The sequence below is a fragment of the Diadema antillarum genome, unplaced genomic scaffold, assembly GCF_040938485.1.
Source record: "Diadema antillarum isolate AM-2024a unplaced genomic scaffold, OU_Dant_1.0 seq00001317_RagTag, whole genome shotgun sequence".
In the NCBI taxonomy this organism is placed as follows: domain Eukaryota; kingdom Metazoa; phylum Echinodermata; class Echinoidea; order Diadematoida; family Diadematidae; genus Diadema; species Diadema antillarum.
Genome location: NW_027272089.1, coordinates 63,136 through 86,899, shown reverse-complemented (window position 1 = coordinate 86,899; position 23,764 = coordinate 63,136). Strand labels below are relative to the sequence as shown.

The 23,764-nt window shown below is 42.1% G+C and overlaps 1 protein-coding gene across 1 annotated transcript in view; it reads right to left on the bottom strand.

Annotated features, from left to right (window-relative positions):
* Positions 1 to 23,764, bottom strand: part of LOC139708184 (RNA-binding protein FXR1-like) — an 80,073-nt gene that overhangs the window by 9,774 nt on the left and 46,535 nt on the right. Inside the window, 5 exon segments of the mRNA XM_071620159.1 lie at positions 10,309 to 10,519; positions 12,626 to 12,822; positions 15,241 to 15,319; positions 17,953 to 18,123; positions 21,861 to 21,977. Coding sequence (XP_071476260.1) covers positions 10,309 to 10,519; positions 12,626 to 12,822; positions 15,241 to 15,319; positions 17,953 to 18,123; positions 21,861 to 21,977 — 775 coding nt within the window.

The window sequence follows — 23,764 nt, the reverse complement described above, 5'->3', positions numbered from 1 at the left end:
CAGCTAGGGCGTTCAGCTGGGATGAACGTGTGCCCCCTGCCAGTTGATGTACACAGCAACAGTGGTGTTGTCCATACGGATGAGTATGATGTTGCCCTGCACACGCCACTAGAAAAGGCGGAGCGCGAGTAGTACCACTCGTATTTCCAGCAGATTAATATGTTGAGCAACATAGGGGGCCACGTGCCATGGGCAGTCCGCCCATCGCAGTGAGCACCCCAGCCCTGCAGGGAGGCGTCCATCGTCCCCATGACAGACGGGAAAGCCGTGCGGGTGGGATTGCCCTGTGAGAGGGAGGCAGCGGCACTCCACAATCGAAGCAGGGCATGGGCATGTGGGGAGACGGGATGGGTTTGGTCAGGGGGTCGCAGTGCGGAGTGTAGTGCCGCAGTAGGTGAAACTGCAGGGGACGCATGCGCAGCCTGCAGTCAGGGAGTATGTCTATGAGGCTGGCTGGGAAGCCAAGAAAGCGGAGCCAGAGTTTGGCTGGAGCGCTGTTCCTGACACTGAGCGAATGGGTGGTGCTCACGATGGTGCCGATAGGCTGTGGGGTCGGCCGGGCAAAACCCCGCAGGATATCGATCACCGCACCGAGGAATGTGGGGTGTTGCATGGAGTAAGTTCTGACTTCTCCCAGTTCACTAGCCAGCCGAGACTTACGATCTCAAGTAGGAACCACAGCTGTCGATTGAGAAGCTTTGGCAACACAGCCAGTAGCAACCAATCATCGCAATAGCAATACATGCAAAGGTTGTGTTGATGAAGGAAGCCTACTATGGTGGTAGTTAAGCGTGCGTGAAGAGCTGCGGGGAGGACTTGAGCCCGAATGGGAGGGCTTTGTAGCAGTATGTCTTGCCCCCCTGACACAAAGCCGAGCAGGTCTCATGACTGAGGGGCAATTGGTACATGTATGTACAGGTCCTTGAGGTTGATCGATACTGTCCAGTCTCCCGGGCGGAGAAGGGATAGGATCGACACAAGGGTTTCCATCCAAAAGGATGAGACGAACACAAAATGATTGATCCATCTGAGATTGAGGATCATGCAAAATCCGCCCGAGCACTTGGGGACAAGGAAGATGTGGGAGAGGGAAAGGCATAGATGGTCTGATACCTCCTAGACCGCCCCCTTTGCAAGCAGGGATGTGGTCTCCCTGGCGAGATCCTGGCGTTCTGCCGGCTTCAAGGGGGGAGGAGAGATGGAGGGCCCCTTTGGGAAATTTGTGTGTAAGGTCTCCGAAGTAGCCTCTCTGTATGACCGACAACACGAAGGGGTCTTCTATGACGCCCCGCCAGGCGGGGGCAAAGGCTAGCAAGCAGCCGCCCACGCGACCCGCCTGTCCCAGCGCTCGGGCCCGACTTTCAAAAGCTGCCGTGCTGCTTTGCACCGGGGCGGGTGCCAGGGCAGGATGAGCCACGCCCGCGGTTCCTGCCACGAGAGGCGCGGCGCCATTGACCAGTGGTCGAGTCAGCCCTTGGTGCCAGGGCGGGGGCCACCGGCGGGGGGAGGGCGCCCGGGTGGGGCTGGGCGCGGGAGGCGCCACGACCAAGGGGAGGGAAGCGGCGCAGCTGCGAGTTGAGCTCTCTCGCCTGTTGCCGGATGGCGATCTCCTCCCGGAGGCGCGGTGCGAACTGGCCAGAGAACAGGTGAGGCCCCTCAAAGGGGACTCCCCTGGTCAACTGAGGACTGTGGTGCCCAGAAAAGCTGAGCATGCACAGGGTTAGGTCACGGCGGCGGCGCGTGGTGTACAGTGCAGCTCACGGGGACTGCTGCCACAGGAGCTTGGTGAGAGTAATGAGAAGGGAGGCCAGGAGGGAGCGGCCCTCAGTGGTGACTGCGAGGGTGTCGGCCTGCGCAGAGAGGTTGGCCAGGGCGCCCGTATACACTGTGAGTCGCATGGTAGAGTGGGTAAAGAGGGCCATCTGGGCCCAGCGGTGGTCGTCGTCCGTAAAGGGGCGCCGGGGGTTGCCCCCCGCCACGTGATTGCCGAGCGTGAAGATGTCGGGCGCCAGTTGTTCTGGCACGAAATAGTGCTCGTAATTGGCTGGGTGAAAGAGAAAGGCGCAGCGGAGACCGGTAGGACACCCACGGAACTGCTCCTCCGTCACTAGCCAGTTGTATTCCTGGCGGAAATCCGCCGTGAGAGGGATACCGGTGGCTGGGGAGGGGGGCATGCGGAACAGAAAGGAGGCAGATTGGTCCTGTTCCATCGGGGCCACATCTGCAGTGTAAAATTCTCCCAGGTACCAGAGGAGCACCTCTGCTTCCTCTCTGAGGAGGCGAAGGCGGCATGAAGGCTCCAGGCCGGTGGGGGGTCGGCGACGGACAGCAGACGGCCATCGCAAAACGACCAGTCGGAGTCCGCTGACGCGGTCAGGGCGAATGAGCGAGAGAGGCTAGTGGAAGGCAAGGGTAACACACCCCTGAGGTCAGGAGTGGGAGCGACTGCGCGTGCGGTAGAAGCGAGTGCGCCCGGGTTAGCTGCTGGCGCTGCCGGAGCAGGCGGCGGGCAGTGCTCCGGGGGAGCGTCCGCAGCTGCTGGTTTGGGAGCACCAGCAGCTGCCGGGTTGGGAAGGGGGAGCATTCGAAACAGCCCAGCCGTGTTGACCGGCGAGGGCCTGAACTAGAGAGTGGAGCGTCTGCGCTTCCTAGCCCATGGGGCGGGGGGCTCCAGGTCGGAGCCCTCCATGGATTCCGGTAGGATGGATTCACCCGTGGGCGGACGTGGCCAACTCAGCGGGGGGACAGGGCCGACGGTGCGGCAGGCCCGCGTGAGTGGTGGCGGACAAGCGGCCGCAGCGGGCGGCACGCGTGCGCCCAGGCGCTCGAAGACTGGGTGGCGCCAGTGAGCAGGAGACACAGCAGGCGTGAGGTCGGTTACTGCACGGCGCGGTGCGGGCGCGAGACGGGAGCGGATACCCTCCTGCGTGCTGTCTTTGCACGATTGCGCGGAGGGTAACCAGGGGCGAGACGGTTTGTCGGGGTCGGTATCCGACACTGACGTGAGTTTGGGTAGAGCGGGAGGGGGTAGCGTGTCAAGCCGGGGCACGGCCAGCGAGCCCGATGGCTCCACGGGGGCGGGAGGTGGCGGGGCTGACCTAGTGGAAAGCCAGGCCTCCCTAGCCGCCCACGCAGTAGGCGTCCACCTCGCGCAGGTCTTGCACGGGGCTGCGCGAATACACGAACAGTGTTGTGGGATCCGGGCGTGAGAGTCGCCCTCGGGGAGGGGAAGGCAGCAGATGTCGCCAAGGAGGCATCGTGAGTGACTGTAGGGGAGAACACGAAGGAACGTGATACTTACCACCATGTAAGGGAAGGTGAGTCAAAGACAAGAATATACATCATAGGTGCATGTAAATAGCGTACACGAGGGGCGTAAGACCCGCTGTACCGAATAAGTAAGAATTCGTTCTCATAACATTACGACCAAACTTGATTTGAACATGAGAAGGAGTCGTAATAATTAAATCAGTTTAATCTCCTTAGGTAGGAAACTATTAGGCATGTGAAAGGGTACTGGGGAGGGGGGGAAGCCCGCCCCCTGGGCTGGTGGCAGGGCAAGGTTGGGAAGCCCGGTTACAGGGGAGAAAATTTGCGGAGCCCGACAGCTAAGTTCGAGGCTCCGAGTATCAGAAAAAAAATTTTCAAAGTCCAACCGAGGCTACATAAGAGTATGAATGTAGTAGAATATGCCCAAGCGGTGTGCCATACGGCCGAGTGGAAAAGCACCGAGACCCGTCCACGCTGAACCGAGGTACGGCATTGACAGCAAAAACAACTAAGGCGGCGGGAAATTCAAACATTTCCTAAGTAATAAGAGCCGCCGGGAGGACTGTGAGCGTGTCTAGAATTACTTGTAAGAGTAAACGCTCGTATCCTAAGGTGTCCTGCCCGGCGGAGAAACCAAAAGTGAAATTTACCGCCGTACTTTTCTACTAGCAGGTAAGTAACAAGTCTGCGAAATAACTGTAGGTTATTTCAAGCTACCACGAGAAAAAGGGTGGATCTGACCTTAGCTTCTCCCAGTCGTAATTATCGGTCGGGGGAACTTGGCAGACCGCACGTGGTAGTAGGTTGAAACGAGAGCGTTGCCGCAGACGTCTTCACTATGCAGGTCACGAGCGGTAAAAGAGAATGATTCAATGGCGGTCTCCCGCACGCTGCCTGCGTACGCACGGTGGGTGCGCGCAGTAAGTGACTGTTTTTGTTTTGGTTTGTCTGTGCTTATATGCTCTCGGGTTTCTCGGCTTAGCCGGAAGAATAGCATACTTTTGAGAGACAGGCGGCCAGTTGTATTGAATGTAGATTATGATTGTCATTACATTCAATGCAAAATAGTGAAATGGATGCTTTCCAAAGTGCAAATTGATGGATCATTCTGGTCACCTGGTCTATCCTTTGTTTGAACATGACTGATGAATTCCATAAATTGCAACATTGGGCAAGATAATGCATTCTGTTGCTTGAAGACTAGTGGAGTGAATAATCAACTGAGAAAGAAGAAAGGTCATTTGTACCCATCTGTACATGAGCTAACCCCGAACTGGCTCATTATGTAGGAATGGCATGTACACTGTACACTTAACACAACATGAGAGAAATAAATGTATTCAATCAAAAAATTTGGGGTGTTTGACTATTCAGGTGCAGATTGAATTACACAGCATGATACCCATTCATTCATTCATGACAAAACTGCATACTCATAAGTTACTCTTAAGAAAACACTGATAATGTAACAGGTTGGTGGTTAGTCTAGCGAGCGACGTATTTTTAACCTAAATCAGTGATTGGCAGTCAATAGAGGGCGCGACGATGTGGAAGTCAAGTTGACTAAAAATACGTCTAGTAAGAAACCTCCGAATAGAGGCGTGGAACCGGGTGTGGCAAGACAGTTGTCGGTCGTCAACTCTCGAAGTTTTATTGGCTGAGCATCGGATGTCAATCAAAACATGTCGCAGAGCCCGAAGAAATGCTAGTCTACTCTCCTAGGTATACTACAGATAATCTTTCAATAAAAATACAGCTTGCCTGTCTCTTTCAGCTTACTACAGTATTTCTTCACTCTTCTCCATTCTTTTTTAGGTGTATTACATCTTACCTTACTTCAAATAGAAAAGAATGATGGCAATCAGTGAAACTGACTTCAGTTGTAAATCTATGAGGGTTTTGCACGTGGAAACTACGCCCAAATTACTGCCGAATGCAAACCTTCAATTATTGGAGTAAAGTCTACTTGATATTTACTTTAATTGTACGTTTCGGAAATTTATTTGATATCACCACTCCCCTTTATTATTTTTAACCTTGAGTTACCATATATTTTGTATTAAACTTTGTATGATATGTGCTTAGCATCAATAAAGCTGCCGTCAAGACATCAATCTCTATATCGGAGCACCGTAGACTTTAAACAGGCATTTTCTGTGGTGTTCACGCGTGATCACACTGTCACGGAAGAACTCGTCCGCGGTAACATGGGCGTCCAAGGGGAAAACAAAGAGGAGCTGTGACACGAAAAGATTCCTGCAAAGCCAAAAGCCCAGGGGAAATATGGTGCATTCTTTGCAATCATGAAATTACGAGATGCCATCTATGTGGTCCTGGCAACAAGTAATGATAAACCGATTCAATCTGATTCACATTTCATTACAAATGCATATAAATGAGGACATCTTTGTGACCATTCTGTTTGCATGTACAATATAGTCCATGGGCCAGGCCAGATAATGGTACCACCTGAGGTGGCAATACCTTTTTGGTGTCATTTTGTTTGTCGGGCATAGATATGCTTATCAAGCTATGATAGCATTTCCAAATGAGTAGCTTAGTCATAATAAATGAATTTTAAACCAATTTGGTCTCGTTATTATATACCTATACTTCTGAATCGAGACCAACCGCTATACAAAGAAGAGCACTGTCTTCTGTATGTTCATAGGTGTTCTGTTGTAAACGCGACGCGCTTAGTCTTTATTCAAGGCAGCGAAGGGAATATCCAAGGGTTATGATGTCCACAGCGCTTAGTCTAATATTCAAGACGGCGAAGGGAATATCCAAAGCTTATAATACAGTGTATATCCCTTTATCTAAAAACAACAACAACAGAGCAATTCCTCGTGAATTTTACCGTATTTTCCAATCATTTATCATTTTCTGGTGAAAACGCTACAGTGAAAACGCTACAGTGAAAACGCTAATACCACGCCAATGTCGCTTTATTTCCATCCAACAATGAAAGATAATGCAAAAACAATGTACCGGTACACTACGATACATTATAATAAAATTTGTAGAGTTTGTTTGCAAAAACCGATAAGTCCATATTTGCCAAATGGAGATATTTGCGATTAAAGGTCAAGAAAAATAAAGAGAATAATTAGAAAATTTTTGCTTCTTTTGACCATAACTTCAAAAATGTGCCTTTACATGTAGTGACCAATATATCGTTTAAAAAGTATTATTTTGTACTTTATGACCGAAACCGTACTTAAAAATCTTCAAAAATGGACTTATCGGTTTTTGCAAACAAACTCTTCAAATAATGTTGTAAATGAACAGAGTGATTTTTGTTTAAAATTGATGTATTTGTTGAGAGGGTTGTATAAAAACAATATAGATAATCCCTTTTATTATTAAGTTTAGATATGATAACGCTACATTGGTCTAGATAAAGACTAAGCGCACCGCGTGACAGCTGTGGACATCACAACCCTTGGATATTCCCTTCGCTGCCTTGAATAAAGACTAAGCGCACCGCGTTTACAACAGAACACCTGTGGACATACAGAAGGCAGTGCTCTTCTTTGTATAGCGGTTTAGTTTCGATTCAGAAGTATAGGGATATAAAAACGAAACCAAATTGGTTAAAAATTCATTTATTATGACTAAGCTACTCATTTGGAAATGCTATCATAGCTTGATAACCATATTTATGTCCGACAAACAAAATGACACCAAAAAGGTCTTGCCACCTCAGGTGATACCAATAACCCATTTTTCGGGTCTTGGCCCATGAACTAATATGGCTAAATTGAGTATCATCAACAAGCGAACAACTGTGGTAAAATACACGTACAAACACGCACGCACACACACACACACCAACACACACACACACACACACACACAAGACGTATTACGCAACTGAGGCACAACACGCAAGAGTTGTGTCCATGTCCAAATCGCTAGAAGTGACACGTGTACATGGCTCTGCTAAATAGTCTTGCACCATTTTCGCCTGGAACATCTCGTTTAGAGGTTAGGCGTGGTTGTTGAAATAACATTCACTTGATTCGACCTTTCAGAAGAAATGATTACACTCGTATTTTCTGACAAGATTTCAGAAATGATTGATATGTTCCTTCATGTCCTTTCTGGGATTCATCATTCCAAGGATCGTTAATCTGATAATAAAATCAGGTTCGTTATTCCGAAAACGAAATATTCTTCTTTTAGTTACAAAATACGTTGATGTGACAGCAATAATAAAAAGGTTAGATATTATGCAGTAAAAATTGAATGAAAACACGCACACGTATTCATGCCTACACACGTGCACACACACGCATTGACACACACAAGGACAAGTATATATAATGACAAACATACACAAACTAAAAATGTCAAAAATAAAGCATTCGTGTATGTGCTGATAATCCCCTTTGAAATATGGCCCAAATCATAGATCAGCCCCTTCCAACTCTCATAACTCAAATGCATCAGACGTGCAGTTGTAAACCATGGATGACAGCATGTTTTACAGTAGGGCCTACTAGTAGTCGTTGAAATAAGTTGTCTGCCTACTTGCACACATATAGAGTTTCACTTCATATCCTATTATGATGGATAAAGCTTGATAAGAAAACTATTACAGTGTGCTGATAAAAGAGAACAGGGTCTTTCGCGAAGCGTAAAAGCGGTATCGTGTTTAACATCTTCTATGGAGTGAGAATGGTGAATCTCCACAAGCAAGCGAAGCTTCTATCTGAAATCGTTCGTCACTGCATTCATAGCAACAATTTTGAAAATTCCAATTCAGATATCCTCATGCTCACTCGAGGTGCATCCATATCTAAAGAGTATGTTTTACCCATTTACGCCTATACTTCCTAGTCATATTTCACACTTTCAACAAAAATATAAAAAAATACTGCTGGCGCTCGCGCATTTCCAAACATTTACCTAATGTCTATACTTTGTGATGCCACGTTGACCTGCTGTACACCTGGAAATATAACTTTAACTTTTCAACCAATGTATAACGTCCCTCGAAGCACTTTCTGAGATATGAAAACCAGGAAAATAAGATATAGGAATTACCATGAGCTACCAACTATATAAGCATGTATAAAAATTATTCGTGGATGTTTGATTTGACAACCGTGAAATTGGATAAAAAATGACCATCACTTGTCTTTTCCGGCGTTTTGGCCATGGTCACATATCGTGCGTGTTATGCTTCAGTTTCGTAGGTAGGTCGTGCTTTTTTTTTCTTCCTTTGCGTGTGTGTGTATGCATAAGCCACATTGGTTACTAGTAGCTTAATTTTCTGCATTGGCATGCATTCGGAATGGTCAGAAAGATGTCCTCATTTGCATTTGTAATGAAATGTGAATCAGATTAAATCGGTTTCTCATTACTTGTTGCCAGGATCACATAGATGGCATCTCGTAATTTCATGATGGCAAAGAATGCACCATATTTCACCGGTGCCTTTGGCTTTGCAGGAATCTTTTTGTGTCGCAGCTCCTCTTTGTTTTCCCCTTGGACGCCCATGTTACTGTGGACGAGTTCTTCCGTGACCGTGTGATCACGCGGAACACGACAGAAAATGCCTGTTTAAAGTATACGGTGCTCCGATATAGAGATTGATGTCTTGACGGCAGCTTTATTGATGTTAAGCAAATATCATGCAAAGTTTAACACAAAATATATAGTAACTCATGGTTAAAAATAATAAAGGGGAGTAATGATATCAAATACATTTCCGAAACGTACAATTAAAGTAAATATCAAGTAGACTTTACTCCAATAATTGAAGGTTTGCATTCGGCAGTAATTTGGGCGTAGTTTCCACGTGCAAAACCCTCATAGATTTACAACTGAAGTCAGTTGCTCTGATTGCTATCATTCTTTTCTATTTGAAGTAAGGTAAGACGTAATACACCTCAAAAAGAATGGAGAAGAGTGAAAAAATACTGTAGTAAGCTGAAAGAGACAGGCAAACTGTATTTTTATTGAAAGATTATTATACCTATTATAGGAGAGTAGACTAGCATTTCTTCAGACTCTGCGACGTGTTTTGATTGACATCCGATGCTCAGCCAATAAAACTTCGAGAGTTGACGACTGACAACTGTCTTGCCACACCCGGTTCCACGCCTCTATTCGGAGGTTTCTTACTAGACGTATTTTTAGTCAACTTGACTTCCACATCGTCGCGCCCTCTATTGACTGCCAATCACAGACTTAGGCCAAAAATACGTCGCCCGCTAGACTAGTTGGTGGTTTGCTGCCTCCTATGCTCAGAGGCTGCTTGGTGACAGGCGCGGACACACAAATGATACAGAGATTCTGCAGTACTGATCAGCATAAATCTACACGAATCTACTTTGTATAACAAGTGATGATTTGGTAACTTGGCATGCATAACTGGTGATCAATAAAGAATTGAGATAGTGACGTTAATTTGATCTGAATTGAAGAATCATTGTGTATCAGTCCCATGAAAAATTGTAGACAGCGTGTTGTGCATGTTCTGACTAGTGAGGTATGGGGAAGTGTGTGTGGTGTGATCGACGGTCGTTACAAATATCACTGTGGTCGAAACTACAATGTTATAAATTTTCCAAGGAATTTATCTTTGAATATATGATATATGGCCACTTGGCCCTTCCCATCAAAAATCAAAATTATTCTTAACTGGCCATAATTAAGTATCAGATATTTATATTGACACATATTCTTGGTGGTTACATGTAATTCAATATTACATGATTATCCCATTTGAAATGACACGCACTATGACAGATTTATAACTTCAAGGATGTCTACAACATGAATACTGAAGTGGCTAATAGCCACACAAATAATTATCAAGAGAAAAAAATGCTTGTCCGGCACACACCTGAAAAATCAATGATAATTAGCTTGCTTTTGACAGCACTAAAATTATTCCACACAAATAGGTAAACATGAAAAAAAAAATGACATGAAATAAAAGGCAACTGGACATTGAAACAAGAGAAAATACAGAGCTAATTGATTCAGTCCACAAAACATTGTCACATGGACATCAACACCCACCTGCAAATGAGCGTCCCCTTCCACCTCGTCCCCTTCCAGGCATTCCCCTTCCCCGGCCTCGAAAGCCTCCAAACTCCTCTGATTGGTCTGACCCATAGCCCCTCTCTCCCCTCCTTTCTCTCATAGGGGGTGGGTATGGCCCCGAGGGGTGGCCCATGGACCTCAGCTGTTCATCTATTTGTAACCTCTGGATGCGGAGATCTTCCATGTCCTATCATTCAAAAATATAGATAATTAATCCAACATTGCCACTTACAATGCACAAAATGTTATCATTTTGTGGGTGCATACATCTAGAATCGTGGGTGTACACATGTATATTGTGTATATCACAGATTTGTGTGTGCAATGTCGATGTTAACTGAGTATGAGACACAACATCATAAGCATATAGGATATAAAAACACAGATACTTGTACTTTTCCAATCCCTTATTATAGAAATAAGTTGAAGAATCGAGAATCATTACAATTTCCATTTAAAGGACAAGTTCACCTTCATAAACATAAGGATTGAGAGAATGCAACAATATTAGTAGAACACATCAGTGAAAGTTTTAGGAAAATTGGACAATCGATGCAAAAGTTATGAATTTTTAACATTTTTGTGTTGGAACCGCTGGATGAGGAGACTACTACAGCTTGTGAGTCATATGCGTACAACAGTATAAAGAAAATGTAAAAGAAAATTCAACATATTTTCACTTTTTTCGCATAATAAAAGAGCTCTTGACTTACCTCTTTCTAAAGGCAGGGGGAATAATATTGCCCATAACATTTGTCGGTAACGAGTCAGGGGAATGTGTACTTTTTTCAAAAGATGGAATTTTGTGAAATTCTCTTTATATTTTCCTTATATTGTTGTACGCAAGTAATTCATACACTGCAGTAGTCTTCTCATCCAGCGGTTGCTGCACAAAAATTTTAAAAATTCATAACTTTTGAACGGATTGTCTGATTTTCCTCAAACTTTCAATGATGTGTTCTACTAATATTGCTACATTCTCTCAATCCTTATGTTTATAAAGGTGAACTTGTCCTTTAAACACAGAGCAAAATAGAACATTATGAATTTGTTTATAAAACAAAACTCAAACAAAACATATCAATACACACTGCCCTGTTGATACACAACAAAAATAAAACACCAAGAATCCACCTATACAACAAAATTCAAAGGGAATGTATCAATTCACATTGCTTTGTGGCCACTACAACAAAGTTCTTTCAATACAAAGTTGTTCACACCTCCCAACCATCTTTGAAGGATGCTCGGTATGGGATGAGAAAGGGAGGTAAAAAGTATTTGCACAATATCTGGCAATTCAATGGGCTTTCCACTGACATATGACGCCAACCAGCACACAGGGTAGACAACAGAGTATACTTCTTGTGCCTTGTCATACTTTTGGAATTTGAAGAATGCAATGGATGCTGTACTCTAGCTAAAGTCCACAGGAATTTGTCTTGCCAGCAGCAACTCCCTAGTGACAAAATGTTATTTTAATGGACTTTCTTTTCTCAAAAACCAACTTCCCTTTCTGCAATGCATCTGCATTGTCCCTATTTGACATCTGGCTTAGCTGTAAAGATATGTGAGACACACGTATTATCAAGACAGTTGCTTGAATGTAACTCAACTAAAGAAGAAATGTCTCTGATGTTTTATTTGTAGTTGACAAATGATTTTCAAACTTTTCATATTTCTTTTCTTTTTTTCCCCCAGGCATTCCATTATTTGGCAAAAGATATGTGAAAATATGGAGACTGACAAAGATCTAGATGTATGAAACCCTTGATGACGTAATAGCAATACACAGCGATACACAATAAATCTGCACCATAAGATAAGTGCTGTCAAGGTACTTGTGATTTATAAAGAGAGCTGTATGCATGTTTGAATTTATGTATACTGCACCTGTTTGACTCTGAAAAGCATTTATTGACTTTTGCATCAGTTCAGCTGTTCCTGAGAGGCATAAAGAAGTGTTGACAACAGGCCTAGTGTGGATATACCTAAGTACCCATCCCTATCACCATTCCATTTACTGTCCTTTTTGTCACAGCTTTTATTTTTTTGAACATTCATCTTTGTGTTTCTCTTTCTACTCTCCAAACTGAAGAGTACATTAGAAAGAAATCTGGCTCATTCCTATTTTTCATATCAAAACAACACTTCTTCATCTTGTACATCCACGCTAAAGACAATACTTCCATATACTTGCACATCCTTCCAAAGAGTGTACAAGGTAAGTTTTTGGTGTTGTGCTTATAGTCTCTTATCTTGCAAATACTGAAAGAGAAACAAAGCAACTGACCTTGAGATGTGCTAAATGGTATTTGAGGAGGACCTTGGCATTTCCAATGCTGTCTTTAGTGCCCACAAAGAGGAAGGGCACCACCTCATCATCCTCCATCTGACCCCTTTCATTGTCACCTTTGATTTTGACTCGCACCACTCCTGACTTGTCTACTATCTCCTGGATGACACGTCCATTCTTACCTATCACCTTACCTGTAGAGACACATACAATAAACTCTCTGTGCAGAACATAATATGATTACAATAAAAACAAGAACTTAATGGATTCAGGAGTTTCTTGTGTTTCCACACAAAACTTTTACCCACCTGTCTAACTGACTTCAAATAACAGGTATTCATGATCAAAATAGAAGTCTTCCAAGTGGCAACCAAGGACCACACACTGCAATCCATAACGTTCACAAAAATTGTGTTTTTTATCTGGTATGTGTTTGCTTGTGATTTCCTATTTTCTTCCCTGTTATCATGTTGGATCATGTATATATTTTTATCTTTTCATTTGTTTTTAAAGTGCCATGACATACTGCATACATTGTTCTGTTTCTTTTTCTTTCTTTCTAATTCAATGTCAAAGTTCATTTCATTTTTCGACAAAACATATATATTTAACTTCCTTTGATAGCAGAGAATAAGGTAAAAAGAACATTGTAGAATGAAAAGACTATACAATAATTGCGGAGCCTTATAGTTACTATACATTGTAGTAAAAAAAGAAACAGAAGTGGTCTAAACAAAGTACATGTATAACCTTGCGTGAAGTGCGAAAAATGGAGGGACCCACTAAAAAGACAGAGCTTGTAGAATGTGGGCCCCTCTGGACGAGAACATCGATGGAAAGATAAATTGAAGCACCGATAAAAATTAATTATAAAAAAAAAAATAAAATGTTTATGCATAACAGATGCCAAACAGTGAACAATCGCAATAGCTTACTTCAGCCATATGGCTCAAGTGAGCTAGAAACACAAGTCATGTTCATATCAAAAGTGGGATTCACACATAGGCGAACTAGAGGGATACAAAATCTTGAGATTTTGCATCGCAACTGAAATCTCAACATATTTGCCCATGCGGACAAAAAAATCCTGATCATTATTGCCATCAGCAACGCAATGCAAATCCCAGGAATCTTGTGCTTATTTCTGAATAATCGCGATAATTTGCCATGCAGTGACCGTATGAATGCAGGAGCAGATAATCTTGAGACTTTATATCCCAACACTCAAAGAGCACATCACAACAGCACGCGCACCACACCACAGTGACGCCCAAGAACAAAAGGGCAAAAAAGAGAAGCACACTGTGTGCGCCAGTTTGGCAGATTTCATGCGTGGGCAGATACGTTGGCAAATTATCACGATTGGCAATATGCAGGATATTTCTGTCCATGTGGATGCTTGCAAAAAATCTTTGAGATTTGGATCGCGATCATTATTCCACTATTTTGTATGTGTGAATGCAGCTATTATGGGACCAAGATTATCATAAGCAATGTTTTTGGGTTTTTGTGACAATCTCATTGGTAGACCATGTGAAACTTTTACAATTTCTCAGAGATATATTAACTTATCTGGATGTGTCCACAACAATAAATTTAGCATCACCATTTAACCCTGTCAAAAAAGCCAAGAAAACTGTCATAAACAGTGATTTTGCTGCAAAACATGAAACCACAAAGTGTGAATTTGAAGTCTTTACTATATCATGTCTGCATTTGAAAGCCTACACTACTTAGACCCCGTTTACAGTGCAGGGCCGGGCCGAGCGGTACTTGGCCCCGCAATTTTGTCCGTTTACACTATTATTGGAAGGGTGCCGGTCGCAATATGGTATAGTCTGGTTTCCAGACCTTTTGCCAACTGGACTCCGCGGCAACGAAGTCGCCGCCCTGCGACGAAGTCGCTGCCTTTGCCGAAGGCAAAGGCCTTTGCAGGACAAAACCACCTTAAACTACACATGTTTCCGACGATGAAGGGGTTAATATCCTGAATAGCGAAATAGTACGGGCAGTGGGTCTGGAAGCCAGACTAAATTTGGTAAAGTCACTGCATTTGGCCCAGTTTGCGTTTACAGTGAAAAAAGGCCGAGACTACCTCCAGAACGTGGCCAAATGCACGGCCGATTTTGGTACCGCATTTGGCCTTTTGCATGTTTACAGTGCCCTTTCACTCACTGTAAACGGGGTCTTAGAAATCAGTTTTTTTTAGATTTTATGAAGCATGGTACTGTGACAATTTTTTCCCCCAATTTGTCTCCATCTGCCTCAACTATGAGCCTCAAAAAGGTCTGTGCATTCCAAGTAGAAAGCTCTTGCTTGATTTCTTGTCCATATATTTCAGGTATGAATTGCTGCTCTTAATGAGGATGAGACAGGAATATTACTCTAAAATAAAATCTACCTACAAAGTGTCTCCATCTGCCTTGCTAATTGCTGCAGTGTATGTTGTACATCAAAACATCAAAATATCTTTCAAAGGGAATTCCCCCCTTCAGTGTAAAGTTTCACCATCCACAAGAGAATTAGTAAATACAAATTTTCAAAAAAGTTGCTATATATTTATGAAAATATATCCCCTTGCTCTTTCTTCAAGATTACAAACACACTCTTACCTATCAACTGTCTTGGTACTGAGAAGTAGTCTTCTGTGAATTCCAGTATACTTCTGGCTTTGGATACTGCTTCTTGTGACTGGAAAATAGAACCAAAAAAACAACAACACATGAAGCAACTTCTTCATGTCAACTAAGAAAACCAATTGAGAAAAAGGCCACTTGTACAAATGTGCACATGAGCTAACTCTGAACTGACTTATTCTGATGGCTGAAAAGGCACATTTCAGTTGGAATAAAAACATTTTCCAAGAATCTTGCAGTAATTTGGCATGAAACAGTGCAAAATATTGCAAATGCCTCCACCACATGACATAGTTCTGCCAATAGGTCTAGACTACGTTTTGACAGTGTGACACGATAGTTCGCATGATTGGCAAAAAATTAAAATGTCATGTTTGTCACAAATGTGTTGAGTGTTCCTTGAACTAGGTTTCATTTGGATAAATGGCTGAATAAAGCTAAATTCAAGAGAGCAATTATTTGCATATTTGTGCATTTTCACTTGATCTTTGACCCTTGCCCTTTGACCCCACTGCTCACAATTCTTCAAATAATCACAAATGGGTAACATCCATCTTTATGACAACACTTTGAGCTATTTACAAATTATGGAGAAAAACTGGCATTTTAACATTTCCAAGAACCTTTGACCCCATGGCAAATTCTCACATTACATTGTGCAGTAATGCATGGATATATGTATATTTTGTTTAAGTGCATTAAACAGAATGGCAATTGTCATGGTAATGACAAGAACTCAGTTTCCTGATTGGCTGTTGCTATGGGAAGTTGCCATTCCAGCCAGAGTCACTTGGTATCCTAACATCTTTTATGAAATAGGGCCCTGATGCTCATACTCATATCAAGTACAGCATTAATTCCCTCTCTTTGTGCCTCTAACTGGTGGAGCAAACCTTCCAATCTTTGCTTGTGACTCTTGTACTACTGAAATGTCTAAAAATTGTCTTGAAACATTTCTGTTGTTTCATTTGTAACTAGAACTATCACTGAAGATGATTAATACCCCTGCTCCAGCAGCTCAGACTCCTATGAAGACGTACTGAACCAGGGCTTGTCCAGTAGAAACACAAAGGCCACTTTGCACAAATACACCTATAGATCTTCATACACACCAAATTTGACCTCAATAGCTTAACCCTAACTTACCTGGGCCCTGTTTCATAAAGCTGTTCGTAAAGTTACGAACAACTTACGAGCGACTGGTGATCAGTTCTGATGTGCTATACTTATCAGAATGTCCATAATTCAGCACAAGAACTGATCACCAGTCGCTCGTAAGTTGTTCGTAACTTTACGAACAGCTTTATGAAACACTCCCCTGGGCTATTTTGTGAGCTTATAGTCCGGGGGGGTATGAATGCCCCCCCCCCCCTTATGATCTCAGCCGCGATTCGTGCGTTCGTTACAAAAATTGGCACACACATCACTCATGATGCAATCTAAAGGGCTGTTTTGTTAAATTTCAATAAATCGCTTTATTTTATTCTATATGAATTAATTATGTTAATTTATGCATAAAATTAGAATTTGGCTGGAAATCATTAAATAAAGCCCCCAAACTTCAAATTTTTTTGCTTGAGGACTCTTTGGTGAATTCTGATTTAATTTAGGTAAAAAAAAAATTGGTATCAATTTAATTTCTTATGTCTTTTATTGTTTTTATTATTTCTTATGTATTTCCTTGCTTTTTACTTTTTGTTTTTTATTGTTTTTTCAATGGGAATCATTGGCAACACTATTTCAATCATAAGAAACATAAAATTAATTGTTTTTAATCTCTAAAAGTAAAAATAATGATACAATTACGAATTTCAGATGGAAACCTGATTTGCATTGGTTTTGTACACAAAATCATGTTTTTGAGCAATTTTCAGTCTGACATGCACTTACATAATGTTGCTTAACTTCGAAACCGTATAAACGGACATCGCAAATTTGGTCTTAAAAGTTGTGCAAGGCTTCAAGGTAAATTGTCATGAATCACCATGTGGATGCGTTTTTCGCGTTGCGGAGATGTCGCGCGCAGTGTTGGGGGGGGGGGGGGGCATTATGGCCCCCCAGGTAAGTTAGGGTTAAATGCTTCAGTTTGATACAAAAATATGGTTACTATGGCAACACTTTTTTCTGCTATAATGGTGTCTTGCATATCTACACCTATACATCCTACATACCAAATATGACCTTAATTGCTTTAATGCTGTGGAAGTAATACGATTCACAGGGTTTTGATAAAATTGTCATTACCATGGAGACGCTTTGTCTAGCACACACAAAAATCATGTATCCATGTCTACACCTCAATGCCATAATGTCCACCAAATTTGATATCAATTGCTTCACAATTGTGGAATGTGGAAGTAGTTCACTCCCCACATTTTCAAGAAAATATGCAGTTACCATGGCAGGGGGAAAAGACTGATTAACACAGTGTGATTTACTTGTAATATTCTAAACCTTTCTTGAATGTGACTTCAGGCAAACACAATCTATACACGAATATCATACACATCTCCACACAGGGAACATAGCACACTGAACATCACAGGTCCACAAGTAGTTCCACAAGAATAAAAGCATGATGACTCACACAGTAGTTACTCTAATCACCCTCTTAAACCTAACTGATCACATGAAACCAGCACATTTGTGTGACTTTCCTCAAACACTACGACACTCAAACCCACTTACGTCTCCATAGACTCTGAAAGTACACGTTGACTCGTCAAGGTCAATCCTCTTGATACCATCCACTTTCCGTGCATTCTGAATGTTGACACCGTGGCTACCAATTGCCAAGCCCATCAGTTCTTCTCGCACGCTGAATTCTTCCATAAAACTTTCTGACTGTTGTTTTGTAACCTGCAAACATAACCGACAATGCAATTTGTAAGTGTTGGTCACACCTAAATATTAGCAAACAAATGTCCAAGTTACAGCCCCATATTCATGTCCCAGATACTGTACATGTACAACGAGGAATGTCTGCATGCATTTTAATTTCGCAAATTTCGCGAGCACCAACATTAGTAAAATTAAAATGCATGTGAAGGTCTTGCCTACACAATATACACTGGATGTGAGTGGCAATTCGCGAAAATTTCATGCAGTGAGAAAGGTCGTCGGATCCAATTAGGGAATTTTTCATGCCGCGAATATATCGCATTTTACAGCAAATACGTAATAACTATATATATTAGATGGCTTAGACAGTTTCTGGTATGTGATTGGTTGAGAGCTCATCACGTGACGCTGTTTGCGAGGATCGCAAATGTTATATTTTCCCAGCTCGTTATATTGACCAACTGGTCAAATGAATATATTTTTTTCCATGTGTGTCGCCCTCTTACGGTTGAAATACAAACAATTACACCAATATAATGGTGTGGGACCATGTCGGTAACTGGGAGGAGCAAACGATTACTATCGATAACTGCAGTCGGGATCGATATAATCTGTTCCCACTCACCCCCCCCCCCCACCACCACAGACACAGACACACACACACGATACGTGAGAGAGTAGACGGCACAGCGCGGAGCGGAGTACATTAGCGTTATGCGCTAGGCCTGCCTGGATGGAATTCGGGAAGCTAAACGTAACGCAAAGTGTAATAACGTAGGTACTGTAGGCCCTACACAATGTACCGTTTACGTATGCACGTATCATTCAGCCCCAAAGTTTGGATTCACACTTCAAAATGGACCCTCATTTTGTCTATAATAAACGACGAGCTCGATAAGATTTTGGAGGATAGGGATTCTAACTCCACTAAACATTGCCTAAAACAAGCGAGTTAATAGTCTAAGTAAGAGACATTTTGTTCAGTTCAGTTCAGAACGAGGGCAATTCATGCATCTTTGTATTGACGCAACTTAACAGAGTTAGACTAACGTTTAGATCCAGGCCTACTAAACGTTACATCGAACAAACCACAAGTGGAGGACTACGACACCGAGCAGACTGCTTTGCAAATCACTGTGTTTCTACAATATTCATCTCTGCAACAGAGGAAACTAGAAATATCACTGAAGGTGATTAATACCCCCGCCCCGTGACGACAGTCTTACCCAAGGAATGATCTTTCCTTGATCTTCTGCCATTTAAATGCCGTTACCATGGCAACGCAGCTTCCGACACGTCCGAAAAATATGTCTTGCACATCTTGCCACCAAGACTATTGTGTGTGCCACATTTCATAAGCTTTTGTCAAAAACTGAGGAAGTAGTTCAATCCACAAGATCTTTCCTTGATCTTCCGCCATTAATATGCCGTTACCATGGCAACGCAGCTTCTGACACGTCCATAAAATATGTCTTGCACATCTTCCCACCAAGACCAATGTGTGTGCCACATTTCATGAGCTTCAGTCGAATACAGAGGAAGTAGTTCAATCCGCAAGATCTTTCCTTGATCTTCTGCCATTTATATGCCGTTACCATGGCAACGCAGCTTCCGACACATCCGAAAAATATGTCTTCCACATCTTCCCACCAAGATCAAGGTGTGTGCCACATTTCATAAGCTTTGGTCAAAAAACTGAGGAAGTAGTTAAATCCGCAAGATCTTTCCTTGATCTTCTGCCATTAATATGCCGTTACCATGGCAACGTACTTTCGGGTACTGTCAAAAAATGCGTCTTGCACATCTACAACCAAAGGCACACATCTGTACCAAGTTTGATGGAAATTGGGCAAAAACTGAGGAAGTAGTTTGCAACACAAAATTTTCCATCATTTTGGCTCATAATATGTGAGCTGTTACCATGGCAACATACTTTTTGTCACTGTCAAGAAATGTGTCATGCTGACCTATATCCTAAGACAAACATTCAATATGAATTCCATGAGAATTTGAAGAACACTGATGAAGCAGTTTTGCCATGAAGCATTTTGCCCTATAGTTTACCAATAACATGCCGTTACCATGGCAACGCACTTTTTGCCACTGCGGAAATATGTCTTGCACATTAACATATTCAGATGAACATCTGTACCTAATTTCACAAAAATTGATCAAAAACTGTGGGAGGAGTTCGCGACGCAAGATTTGTACCCATTTTTGCCCATAATATGCCGTTACCATGGCAACATACTTTTGGGTACTGTCAAAAAATACGTCTTGCACATCTACAACCCAAGGCACAGATCTGTGCCAAGTTTTATGGGAATCGGTTGAAAACTGAGGAAGTAATTTGCGACGCAAGATTTGCAACGGACCGACCGCCCGACCGCCCGACCGTCCGCTGATTCCTATATACACCCTTCAAACTTCGTTTGGCGGGGGTATAAAAAAAGAGGACTGATTTTGAAATTGTTGCAGATTCCTGATGACAGAAGGTAGGCCTAACGTTAGGTACGTCTAACATACCGGTCCTGGAACAAGACAAATTGACTAAAAATCACAGGGTAGGGCCTAGGTCTAGAAAAAGATGATGCACTGGACTGGGGAGCCAATTTGGACGCATGTGATGTAACAGTTAGGCCTACGTTAGTGCCCTTCTAGACACTAACTCTAACGTTTAGACTTAGAGTTTGTTAGACTTACGTAACGTTAGACCGTGTAGATTCTTACAGTTAGAACTCCCTAACCACAAGTAACGTTAGAATAGAGTCTGTCTATTAGGCCCTATAACATCTAACAAACATTAGAATCTAGACATAGGTTCTAGTTTAGGGCCTACCTGTAGAAACAAATGTCAAATGATAAAAATTGCCCAGTAGGCCATAACGTTAGGCCTAAAGTTAAAGTTAACGTTAGATTTGTTTTGTGAGTAGACCCTAGAACATATGTTGATCTTTTGGACCTGAGCCTAATTTAACTATAGGGCCCTAAAGCGTCGTTACTTGACTTGAGCCTAGTTGGGCCTACTGTCGTTAGAGGACATGAGCCTACACAGTACTACTACTAGCAACTACACAGTCCAGTCGCCGCTAGACTGTACCAAATCGCGTCTGGTCGGGCTAACATGAGCGTATAAATGGTTAGGCTATGCGTCGCTGTAGGCTCTTCTGTACAGCACAATCAAGGGCAAGGCCATCTAATATAACAGATATTGACTGGTAGTGGGTGGAATGTAACAATCTTTGGAACGCCAGGGAGTTATATCTTCCCTCGTGATCATATTTTCCCTTGGGAAAATATAACTCCCTGGCGATCCAAAGAATGTTATATTCCACCCCGTACCAGTCAATATCTGTATAATGTGTCTGGAAAGAAAGGAAAGTTGCTGAAGAGGAGACACCAAGTTCACCAAATGTCACTAGTCAAACAGATATTTTCAATGTAACAAACTGTATAGACTTTCTGTAGCTTCCTCCTGGAAAAATATGTTATGAGCATTGTGGCATAATCACTTCAATGTTAACTACAAAGTCACTGGTTATGTACATTTACACTGTAAGTCCTGTCATACCAATAGATCATTATGTTTTATGAAGTAAATGTATTCAATGTCACCTAAAACAAAGAGCATACAGTCTGTAGTCAAAAGAAAAGAGTTAAGTGGTGTATTCTAAGTACAAAGTGACATTTTTAAGAACTGCTGAAGTGAAGGGAGCTTTGTGATGCAAGATTAACACTCAAATCCATCACCTCACCTCCAGTTGCTGCGCCGCTTCTTCAGCTCTTGACAACATAAGAATTTTCTCCCTCAGATTCCGTATGTGCATGTCACTTAACATCTGAGCTTTCTTCAGCCCATCAGATGATGTTGACTAGACAAAACAACCAATAGCAGAATAAAAATACATAGTAGGAAAGGACGTTTCCCCATGCACTTCACAGTGCAAGAAAATTTCACATCTAGTGGAGTCATTCTACGAATAATTAAAGTGGAAGAAAAACACCATATTTATCACGTTACACTTAGTGAAAATATTGAAATATCCATTACGTTCGTATTCCAAACTTGTTAACTGGTTTCAATTGTCATTGATACTCCATACAAGTGTACTCTGATGAAACTACTGTCAGTGGGGATAAAACATTCAATATACCATATTTTAATAATATTAATTTTAGGAATGACCTCCTGGTCTAACCTTGAAATACAAGAAACGGGATCGTTATAATTTTTTGCAAGTGTAGGACAAAGATAGACAATGTGTCATAACAATGGAAGAAAAAGTTTACAAAGTAAGACAAGCACTGTATAATCCCTTTACTCTGACCTACTACTAGACTTAGAATCCATACAGTGATATGGGCAAGGACAAGCAGCCCTATAACTTTTTGACCTATGATAATACTGAGAAGCCTGGAGTGTGAAAGTAGGCAAGAATTTGTCTTCCAGAACATCCAAATATGGACATCTCGGTCAAAAGGAAGTCAATTAAATTTTACTTTATTAATGCCTGCACCATGGGTGCCAGTGGTGTAGGAGATATAAGAAGAGTCTAAATATTGCTACAATATTCATTAATATAATTTTTCACGAGGATCATACTCATATCAAACACTTCAGATATATGATAGTAATAAAATATGTAGGTTCACAATCTCAACATGTAAGCTTCATAGAGAGCAAACATACCACCTGACATCCCTGTCTTCATTGCTAGTTCTATGCAATCACACAATACTCTCCATCTCACCTCATCAAAATAACTGTGTCAAACATGCATAGTCAGTTGCACCAAGGAGGTTCGAGAAATGGAGTCACAACAGTCTTATTCGCTTTGATCCCATGCTCGAAGCCGCCACTCAAAAATATTTGAAGTATGTGTCAAAATGGATCTGCCACTCAGATGCGAAGACAATTGACTTGTGTCTTATTGCATAATCACCAGCCACTGTCCAAGGAAGATATGTCTTTGTGATGGTAATTACTTTTCGCTATCCCTACTTACAAACGATGGGTGGTAGACAATGGTAAAGGCACGGGGGTGCACGAATAGAAATTGCTCAAATATTGCTGAAATAGATATCAAAATTACTCGACTGTACACTAATCTGACATATTAATTCATAAAGAACTATACTTGAAGATGATACCATATTAGTTTCATTTGGCGGAAATAAGGAGAAAAGTGATAAAACCGGCTTTCCATGAGGGTAAAATTTCAAACACTTTCACAGCTCAGATTTACACTTTTGCACATATTTTCGAATGGAATTCACTTTTGTTTTATATGCTTTATCATTAGGAGAAATTTCATTGCATTTGATATATAAACGAGCAGCATATACCCGATATCATGTTAACGTTAAAAATGAATATTCAGATTGCTCAGAAAGATGGCGGCTTCAAGCATCGAACATCAAAGGCACAAATGCACCTGTGGAATTCTTTTGTCCATCCATAGAAAACTGACAGCTGATTGAATAATTATAGTCCGTTGTAACTCCATCTCTCGAACCTCCTTGGTTGCACTGTAATATTGATTAATTCATACATACAATGGCACTCCAACAAATAAAGTCTATACAAATTTCTACAAATCTATTCTCCATTTACATTGATAATATAACTCTTTGTGGCTTTTCTCTCTGATTAGGTACA